General features: G+C 58.2%; 1 protein-coding gene across 1 annotated transcript; it reads right to left on the bottom strand.

Moving 5' to 3' along the window:
* Window positions 1-6,211: 6,211 nt before the first annotated feature.
* LOC102726143 (IQ motif containing N) lies at window positions 6,212-10,204 on the bottom strand. Its single transcript, XM_081811217.1, has one exon. The coding sequence runs from the start codon at window positions 9,827-9,829 to the stop codon at window positions 6,290-6,292; it is 3,540 nt and encodes a 1,179-aa protein (XP_081667343.1). The 5' UTR covers window positions 9,830-10,204; the 3' UTR covers window positions 6,212-6,289.
* Window positions 10,205-10,210: the final 6 nt, after the last annotated feature.

Genomic DNA, 10,210 nt, shown 5'->3' with positions numbered 1-10,210 from the left:
CGTGGGCCCTTGGGATTAGGTCACAGCCCCAATCTGTGACTCCATGACCCTCTGTGCCATGTGAAATGATGTCATTTGATTCCCTGGCTATTGTCCGCCTCCACCTTTGAGACTACGGGCCCCATGAGGGTGGAGAAATGGTCCCCACTATGACCCCAGCACAGAGTAGGCACCCAGAAATATTTGTCACAGGAGCCCATGACTCGGGAGGCCACAGAGGAACAGTAAGGGCTTTATTGTGGCAAGCGTAGCCCCTCCTCAGGTGATCCGGCCTCATCCAAGCCCCCTTCTCTCTCAGCCCCACAGAGATCACTCTGGTGGGCGATGGGCAAAAGATGACCTTTGGTTCACAGCTCCCTGGAGGAGAAACACACGCAAGAGGGCATTCAGGCACCAGCAGGATTTACAGCAGGGACTTGGGAGGGCAATCCCTCCAGCCCAGCCCCCGCCTCCCTGTGGAGACGTCATCCAGCTTCTAGAACTCAGACACACCCTGGTGACAGCACCTCATAGCCATCAGTACAGACCCGATGAGCAAAACGGACACCAGCAGACACACAGCCACCACCACGCCTGGGCTCCTGCGCAACTCGGGGGCCCCAGTGTCACCTGGAGCTGAGGGGAGGAGGCCTGAGTCAGCCCTGGATCCCACCCCTCCCAAGGCTGAAACACCTACCAGGGCCCCAAGCCTTTTGAGTCCCTTCCCAGGAAGCTGTACTCTCTTCCCCCTCCCGATGCTGCTGTGACTTTTTTAAAGCACAGCTTTGTCCTTTTCCTTTTGAATAGTATCCCTCTATAAGGAATTCATTCAGTTCTCTGTGTTTTTGCTGCCCTCCTTGGCCACTCTCAGGGGTTCTAATCTAGAATTCTGTTCCCAAATGCAGCAAGGCTCTGAGGATGCACGTAAAAATTGACACTTCGTGAAGATGGTTTACATCCTGTGACTTTTTTTTTTTTTAAGATTTATTTATTTATTTGACAGACAGAGCGCACAAGCAGGGGGAGTGGCAGGCAGAAGCAGAGGGAGAAGCAGGCTCCCCGCAGAGCAGGGGGAGCCTGAAGTGGGACTCGATCCCAGGACTCTGGGATCGTGACCTGAGCCGAAGGCAGTCGCTTAACCAACTGAGCCACCCAGGCGCCCTACATCCTGTGACTTTAAGCAGGTCATTACCCTTTGTGTTTATACTGTTCTTTGAACATTTTGGAGACGACGTATTATTTGGAATAACAGATTTTCCTAAACTCCCTAACAATGCTTGGCTTCTACTGAACTCCTGGGGCCCTGTGTGGTCACACTCTGCAACTACCCTACCTCACTGCCCCCCACTAGTATCCCACTCATCCACCTCACTCGCCCGGTTCCAGCCACCTCACTCTGCCTCAGATATACCAGGCACAGTCTTACCGTAGGATCTTTTTGTGGGCTGTGCCTGGACTGCTCTCCCGATAGATACCTGTGTGACTCCCTCCTTCATCTCCTTCAAACTGAGACATTTGCTGACCATTCTTTAAAACTTTCAGTCCTAGGGATGCTTGGGTGGCTCAGTCAGGTAAGCGTCTGCCTTTGGCTCAGGTCATGATCCCAGGGTCCTGGGATCGAGCCCTACATTGGGCTCCTTGCTCAGTGGGGAGCCTGCTGCTCCCCCTGCTTGTGCTCTCTCTCTGTCAAATAAATAAAATCTTTAAAAAAAATTTTTCAATCTTAGCATGCAGCTCTTGATCTTGGGGTTGTGAGTTTGAGCCCCACGTGCAGGTAGAGATTACTTAATAAGTAAAAGTTAAAAAAAAGTTTTTTTTTTTAATTCAATCCACTTGTATTGGCATTCTGACCCCTTATCCTGTTTATTTTGTTCTTTTATAAACAAATATATAATTTACTTATAATCTGTCTCCCAACAAAGCTGTCTCTCACAGGACCTGATGATCCACACTAGGCACGTAATAAATGTGCATAGAATGAAGAAGGTCTGAAGGGCTTTAGGTGAGACCAGGTAGAGAGTGGGGAGAAGCCCTTCTCCACGTATTCTCAGGTCTGTGTCTCTCCCTGGTGGCCAATCTCAGAACTGCAGCCTGGTACCCCCAACCATTTCCCCAACCCTGCAAACCTCTCAGTACTCACCAGGGCCGGTGGTCACAGAGGCCCCATCAGTGGTGGCTGAGGGCATGGAGGAGGGCTCTCTTCTGGGGGCTGAGAGAAGTGGAGCTCCAATGCAGGGTCAAGGTGGAGGAACTTGGGGGGCTGGAGTGGGAGGTAGGGGTAAGCTCTGAACCGGGGGACCAAGAACTGGGGTGAGGAGGTTGTGAGGAGGTGGGCGCCAACACTGGACTTGTGGAGCTGGGGATGGGTGGGGTGAGGGGGGTTTTCTCTGAATCTGAAGAGTTGTGGGGGATCGTGGAGACTGCCTCTGAACTACGGGTTCTAGCCAGTTGAGTCTGCTAAAAAAGAAACAGGTCCAAAATGGAGTCACCTGTGCTAAGCCCCAGATCAGCAAACCAAGACTTCATACCTGATCTAATTGCAGTTTCCACCCCTCCCACAGGACTGTGACCTCTACCCCGTCAATCTGGAATGACCCGGTCAGCACTTGGGAGATAATCTGACTGATAGACGCCCTTCCTCTGCTTTCCCCCAAGGAAGGTAAACTTGCTTGAAACAATCCACCCTTTGCCAGAAACTTCCTTTCTCTTCCCCCTTCTGCCTATACAAGGCCTTCCATTTTATACAGCTCCTCAGAGCTCCTTTCTATCTGCTAAGATGGGCTGCTGCCCAATTCATGAATCATTAAGTAAAGCCATTTAGATCTTCAAATTTACTCCACTGAATTTTGTGTTTTAACAAGCCTGCCTCTAAACTCAGGGTTCTGGGGTGGATGGTAGAGCCTGTCTCTGAACTCGGGGGGCTGAAGTAGTTGGTGGAGGTTTCCACTGAACTGGGGGAGCTGTAGCTTGGAAGCTGCCTTCTCCATCCTGCTCTCCAAGAGCACCGAAAAAAATAACACTCGGAAGGAAAAGGCCACTAACCTTGAGGGGAGGGGATGGTTAGGAACAAGGGTGTGCAGCCCCAGCCCCTCTCTGGATGTCGATTTCCCTATTATCCCAGATGGTAAACACCTGCCTCTCAGCAAGACCTGGAAGATTTAGTTCACCACGTTGAGTACTCAGTGGGAAAGCGAGGCGCCCTTGTCGGAAGTCCCGCAGTCAGAGTTCCAGGCCAGGCCAGACCCTCCCAGCCCCTATTCTTGCTTTACGATTCTAGAGACCCTCTGAACCCAGGCAGCTTGCTGAGGAACTCTTTTTCTTCCTCCCTTCCTTCCTTCCTTCCTTCCTTCCTTCCTTCCTTCTCTCTCCCTTTCTCCTTTCTTTCTTTCTTTCATTCATTCATTCAGTAAACTCTACCCCCCACATGGGGCTTGAACACATGACCCTGAGATCAAGAGTCACATGCTCCACCAACTGAGCCAGCCAGGACCCCCCTGGGGGAACTCTTTTAAACTTTCTGGGACTCAGTTTGTCTGTAAAATGGACATCACGGTAAGTCAGAGCCTCTGAGCGCTCACACAGGTCTGGCACCTAGTGGGTACTCAGTGATGCTCAGCTGCACAGATCCATTCCGAGCTCCTGGGGAGAATCAGCCCCTGATCCTCACCAGGTACCTGGAAGGTCCCCAAGGCTAAACTCGGAGCCTTAAATGAGGGCCTGGCTCAGAGGCCTGGGCTCTGGGAAGAATCAGGGGACTGGGTCTCTGGAAACCTACCCTGCTTTTTTCCAGCCATTTCCCGGCTCCTACACCATCGTAGGCACTGAGCCCAGGGGCTCAGGGTGGGTAAAGGTTTTGCGGGCCACCTCCCACAATTACTTCCCAGTTCTGGGCTCCAGGCACCTTAGCAGTTTGCCAGTTCATTCATCAACCGCTCCCTGCCCCACCCCACCCCCCCAGTTCTCTGTCCAGTCTCCCAGGCTCTGTGGGGTTGACAGAGAAGTCTAGAAGAGGCATCGTGCACTGGCCTGACGTCATTCCCATTTTACAGATGGGGAACTGAGGCTCAGAAGGGTAGGGAGTCTGGCCCCAGGAGACTGCGAAGGTGGGAAGAGGGCCTCTTAAGGACCTCTGAGGAGTCAAGGGCCAAGAGGCCAGCCTCCCCAAACTGCTTCGCATTACTGAGGAATTTCTGCTGAAATCAGAAGACGACTCAGGGCCACAGTGGACCTCCAGCCAAGCCAGGACCCCGGCGAGCTGAACTTTTTAAAGTGAACTGAGTAATAGCAGTGAGCCTTGAAAGAGGAGGTGAAGGAGGACACAAGCTCTGCTGAGTGCCTGGTACAGAGTAGGCAGGTGCTCATGAGCTGCGGGAGACTCGACCAGAAGGTGAAGTGGGGCTCTTTCTATGCACTGTACCAGGAGTTTCCTTTGCCCAGAGAGTCCCAGACCAGGAGGCTGGCAAGAGCCAAGTCAACTGGTTCGAATCTGGGCCTGGCACAGCTGGGAGACTCGTCTTGCCCAAGCCTGTTTCCTGAGCTCCGCAATGAGGATAAATGCGGTGTCTTCTGAACGAAGCTCTTGCCGGCAGTAAGAGTCTCATGCATGGTGGTCTCCACTCTCAAGAGTCCAGGTTTGGGGCTGGGGCACAGGGTCAAAAAGAGCAATGACTTGGTGGGAGACGGAGGGCTGGGGGAGGAGGATCCCAGTTCAACTCTTCTGCACTCTGGACTCTGTCTTACAGGGCAGCAGATGGAAATTAAGTCAGGTGCCAAGAATGTCTCCTGGGAGCCATAAATAGCATAAGTGGCCAGGAAGTGAGCCCTTGTGTGTCTCCCCCCACCCCCCCCCACCCCCGCCGCCGCCCGGACCATGGCCCTGGGGCCTTCACTCCAATCCCTGCAGGGACTGGCTACAGGAAACAGGTTTGAAACAGAACCTCAGACTGGGTACGGAGCCCCCACTAGCCTCTGGCTGGTCCAGCTCACGCTGGGATGGCAGAACTGGCTGGGGCTGGGGCAGGGGCTGGGGGCTGCAGGCGTGGTGACACTCCAGCTCTTCTCACCCCTGCCCCACCTCCCTCCTGAGAGGAGCGGCCCTTCGTGTTTTGGGGGGAGGCGGGAGGAGGGGCAGGCCGACCAGGGTGGCCTGAGGGAGGGGTCCAGAAGCCAGGCGTGTAGCTGGGCCACGGGCCCCCCTCCAGCTTCCTGGAGGCCAGGTCTCCTCCTGACCTGTTCTGACCTCTACAGGCGACAGTGAAGAGAAATTCCCCGACAGCAGCACCAGAGCCAGCAGCAGACGTGCTGGTGGCCGCGACCCTGACATTCTGGTGCAGGGAGGGCCAAAGGCGGGCTCAGCCCAGGTGTGCGGCCAGGTGCCTGCTCTCAACACCCGCAGGCGCAGGCGCACCCTGCTGGCGGCCGGTGGGAGTGCGCACAGGCTGGGCCTCGGGACACAGGGCCTCTGGGGGGCTGCTACTTACTGTTCACCGGGCTGTCACTCCCGCCGCCCTCTCCACCTGGATCCCCCCACCTCTCCTAAAAACCGCACCTGGACCGTGACCCTGAAGCCCTTAAACTCTCCCTCTCCCCTCAAGACACTCCTGCCGCCCCCCCATTCCCTTTCCCCTCCACTCTGTGGCCCTCTCCACAGCTGCCCCAAACCCACATCGCCACCCTCCTCTGCCCCTCCTCTGCCCAGGCTACCCCCTCTGGGGCGGCCCCCTCCCTCTCTGCCCTGTTCCTGCCCGTACAGGCTGGGTTTATCTGTGTCTGGCTCGCTCTCACCTAGACCAGGGGTGAGAGAGAAAGGCAGGATACACTTCCCAAATCAGTAAGTGGCTGGAACCCCCTAGCATGTCCTGAACGAAGCACCCATGCATGCACCCGTAGGATTTTCTAGGGCCAAAGAACTCATGGTGGCGATTTTAGGCCAGATCCCCAGACGCTGGCTTCTGGAATGTGCTGGGGACAGCTTCCATCTGGAACTGACTGGACCCCACCCCATTAGCCGTGGATAGATACAGCGACAGAGGCGGGACCACACGGTTGGTTCGCCCTGACCTCCGGAAAAGACTTAGGGTCCCCATCCCAGCCACAGACCCTGTGTACCAAGTGCATCGTTGGAGGCTCCCATCCAGGATGTTCCAGATCCTCCCAATTCCCCCCCACTCCCCGAACCAGGCCCAAGACACCCCCATGAGCACAGGCGGACCAAGACTCAGGCTGTGGAGGGCTTTATTCGTTAGACCCAGAGAGCCACACTGCCCCTCCCCTGATGCACCCCCCCCACCACCACCAGTCAGCCAACGTCCTAGACGCCTGGCCACTGCACGTGCTGCGAGTTGTCCCACCCTGCTGGTCCCAAGAGCGCATCCGCAGTGAGGGAGGCCCGGGTGTGGTGGCCGCGCCTGGTGGCATGGAGCATCCTGGCAGCCATCTGCTGTTGCCTCAGCCGGCGGCGCACCGTGAAGCCCCTCCAGGCCGACTGGATGGCCGTGGCTGCCTCATGCTGGCGACGGGACTGCCGGGGGCTCCGGGAGGCCATCGGGGTGCCGCAGGCCCACGGCACGCCAGCCTGGACCCTGGAGCCCCGGCCCACGCCGTGCACCACCCGAGTGGGCAGGGTGTGGCCACACGTGTGGCACGTGCGGGGGCTGGACCCCACGAGCATCACCACGCTGGGCGGGCTCCCCAGCCTGGGGCTCAGGGCCTGGCAGAGGGGGCAGACGTGCGGCTGGCAGGACTGGAAGCAGCGGTGGTCCAACGCGGACTTGGTCCACGCGCCGGGGAGCAATGCTGCCTGGGTTTGCTTCCGGCGGGTGCAGAAGCCTCGCCACGTGGCCTGGATGGTGGTGGCAGCTTGGGAGAGCCGGGCCAAGTTCCGCCGCACACGGGAGCCGCGCCAGGCGGCCTGGATGATGACGGCCCACTGGTGCCACACCTTGATGGATCGGCGCACCAGGTAGCCGCGGGCACACGCCTGGATGGTGACCACGGCACGGGTGATTATCTTCTCCACAGCCTGCAGCGACGTCACCAGCTCCCCCGACGGTCTGGGATCCTCCGCTGCCTCTCTACCCGCAGTGTCCCAGGGCACAGCAGCCCTGGCCAGATCCCAGGCGCCCCCGGGGGCTCCGGCGCTGCTCACGGGCCCGACGGCTACACTGGGGACGGCCGAGTTCCGTGCTTGGCCACCAGCTATGCTGGCGTCCACAGGGCCCTGGAGTACAGTGGGAGTCAGGGACGCCCTGTGACTGCCTGCAGGAGCCACGGCGCTATGGAAATCCCGGGACCCCTGCATCGACTCCGGGGCAAAAAGGGGCCTCCGGGAGCCATCAGGTGGAGACTCATAGCCCAGAGACACCCTCCGAAACCCCAGGGGCAGCTGAGGGGCGGTCGTGCTGTGTGCCACCTCGGTGGCGTGGCTGATGGGTATCACGGCTGGTGGTGCACTCTTGGGGTGTTCGGGGCTCTCCTGTGAGGACCTGGAGGCGGGCTCCTGCACTTCAGGCAAGGACACAACCCTGGCTACATTACCGTCTAGCATGTCTGAGACAAGACAACCATGCATGAACCTGTAGGATTTTCTAGAGCCAAGAAATTTGTGGTTGCTCCGAGTCAGGTCCCCAGACTCTGGCTTCTTGTGTGCCCTGGGGACCGCTTCCACCTGGAACCCACCAGATGCTATCCCCCCAGCCATGGGCGGGTACAATACATGTGAGGTCTTGTGGGTGGTCCCTGGCCTCTGGGAAGTGCTTGGGGTCCCCACCCCAGCTATAGACCCTGGGTACACACTGGATGCCATAGTACTGCTATGGACCAGCTGGGGTGACCCTGAGACCATGGGAGAAGCTCCCATCTTGTGGGCATGGCCCTGGGGCACCCTGTGAGTCACCGAGGGGCTCTGGGGCACCACGCGAGCCACTGATGCCTGTCGAGTCAAGGGGGCCCCAGTAACCTTGACAGGCTCCATGTGCACACTGGGAACCCTGCTAGCAGTCACAAAGTGGGAGCTGGGGGCCTCCCAACTGGCTGCTGACCTCTGCTGCAGAGTTCGAGTGGTGCCACCAGCCATGCAGTGCTTGGCAAAATTCAGGGACTGGGGCGGGACAGGAGTCATGCCACTGGCCAGAGACTTGGTCTGGCTAGGAACCATTTCCAACAACGGCCTTTGACCATCGGGAAGGAATTCGTGGCTGTGGTCAGTTGACAGGGGATTATGGGACATCCACGGGGTTGCGTCGAGGACCGTGGACTCCGCACTGGACGCGAACACCGGGGACACAGCCTTGTTCAGGTCCTCTGGTTTCATCATGGCCTGGTCATCTGTGGCCTCAAATGGCATCATCTCAAGAGCGTGGCTCAACTGGGAGGCTCTTTGTAGGACCGTGGGCACTTGGAGTACTCTCCTGGTTGTGCCGCTAGATTCCAAGGCCTGGGGTTGCAGTTGAGCCAGGCCAGTGGCATGGGATGCCTGGAAGGGGGCTGTAGACCCTTCCCCAGGCAGGGCTCCATGGTAAGGACGGGGAGAGATCCCGATCAGCATGGACCCCTGGGGGAGGCTCTGGGCCACATTCCCCACTGCGGATGGCAGGCCAGCTGCATTATCCGTGGACCCTAGAATCAGGCCCTGATTCAGTCCCCCAGGATCTATGGCTGGAACCACACTAGAGGCCACAGACCCAGGAGACACACCTGGGCCCATCCCACTTGACACTGAACCTGGGATCAGGCTTGGGGAAGTGAAACTCACTGAGGGTCTTATGAAGCTTTGTCTCTTCCCACCAGCCCCAGATGTCGCCATCAGACTGGGGGGTACCCCACTAGCCACAGAACCTGGCGGAAGGTTCTGGGCCACAGCACTGGCCATGGGATCTGGGGGAAGACCCTGGCCCGTGCCGCTGATCACGGATCCTGGGGGAAGGCTATGGCTGATACCACAGATCACAGACCCTTCAGGAAGGGTTTGAGCCACACCACCAACCACGTAACCGGGCGGAAGGTGGGGAGGCACAGCACTGATCACGGACCCTGGAGACAGGCTCTGCCCCACGCCCCTGATCACAGACCCTGGGGGAAGGCTGGGGGCCACACCACTGGCCACGGTACCTCGGGCCAGGGCTGTGGTCATCCTACTGGGTACAGAGCCTGGCACCAAGCCACTAGTTGTGTCCATCACGGACTCCTGGCTGAAAGCATTTGCTTGCTCACAACCGGGTGCCGTGATTGTGGACACCGAAGGATGCTGGTGGTTCAAAGATACTGGGAGATCAACATTGACCTGAGGCATGCTGGCGCCTGCGTTGGCCTGAGAAAACCTGAATGGACGCGTACCCAGCCTGTTGGGCACTGAAGCCCGAGAAAAACCAGGGCCCTCTGAGGCTTGCTTGTGAATCAAAGGGGCACCTGCCACAGGGGCCGGGGATGCAATGGGAGTCACGCCACTGGCCATCTGAAACTGGTTTGGGCCCAGACCAGTTGTCACACTTCTCTGGCACACACTCCCTGTCATACCCGGAGATGCAGGCCCTGGAGACATACTTAGGAACATACCAGCAGCCAGGGTCCCCCGAGACGTATTTGGGAACATACCAGCAGCCACAGCGCCCCGGAACAGAGTCCCAGCACATACACTGGTTCCCTGGTCTAGACAAGAGTCCTCTCCACTAACACCGGATGCCTGGTAGAGCTTTGGGGCTGAGAGAGTGACCTCAGAATGTTCAGTGATGCTTGGGCGTCCCCCACCAACACCGAGCGGCTGATGAAACGCCAGGGACACCTCGCTGAACTCAGGGGCCTGGGCGTTTGAGGCCACCCCACCAACCATTACAGAATCTCGACAGGGGGCCATCCCAGCAGCCACAGGTGACCGGCTCAGATCTTGGCCCGGGCTGCTCACGGCAGAGGAATATGATGTGCTCCAGGGGACTTCAGTCACAAATGATGGGTGATGCAGACTAGGGGCCACGGCATTCACTCTTGGTGGTAGATTTGAACCCACTGTAGGGACCCAGCCTGACTGGCCAGCTGCGCAACTGGTACCACCGATTACAGATGGCTGGAAGAGGCTGAGGGGCCCCCTGTTGGCCACAAATGACCGGGCCAGGCTGGGGGCCACCCCACCGGTCACAGGTGGCTGGGCTAGGTTAGAGACCACCACACAGGCCACTGATGGCTGGACCAGGCTGGGGGCCACCACACAGGCCACTGATGGCTGGGCTATGACGGGAGC

Source organism: Leptonychotes weddellii, unplaced genomic scaffold (genome assembly GCF_054177405.1).
Source record: "Leptonychotes weddellii isolate Sample4059 unplaced genomic scaffold, ASM5417740v2 HiC_scaffold_6330, whole genome shotgun sequence".
In the NCBI taxonomy this organism is placed as follows: domain Eukaryota; kingdom Metazoa; phylum Chordata; class Mammalia; order Carnivora; family Phocidae; genus Leptonychotes; species Leptonychotes weddellii.
The sequence above is the reverse complement of the archived record's forward strand: the minus strand, read 5'-3'. Positions and strand labels throughout refer to the sequence as shown.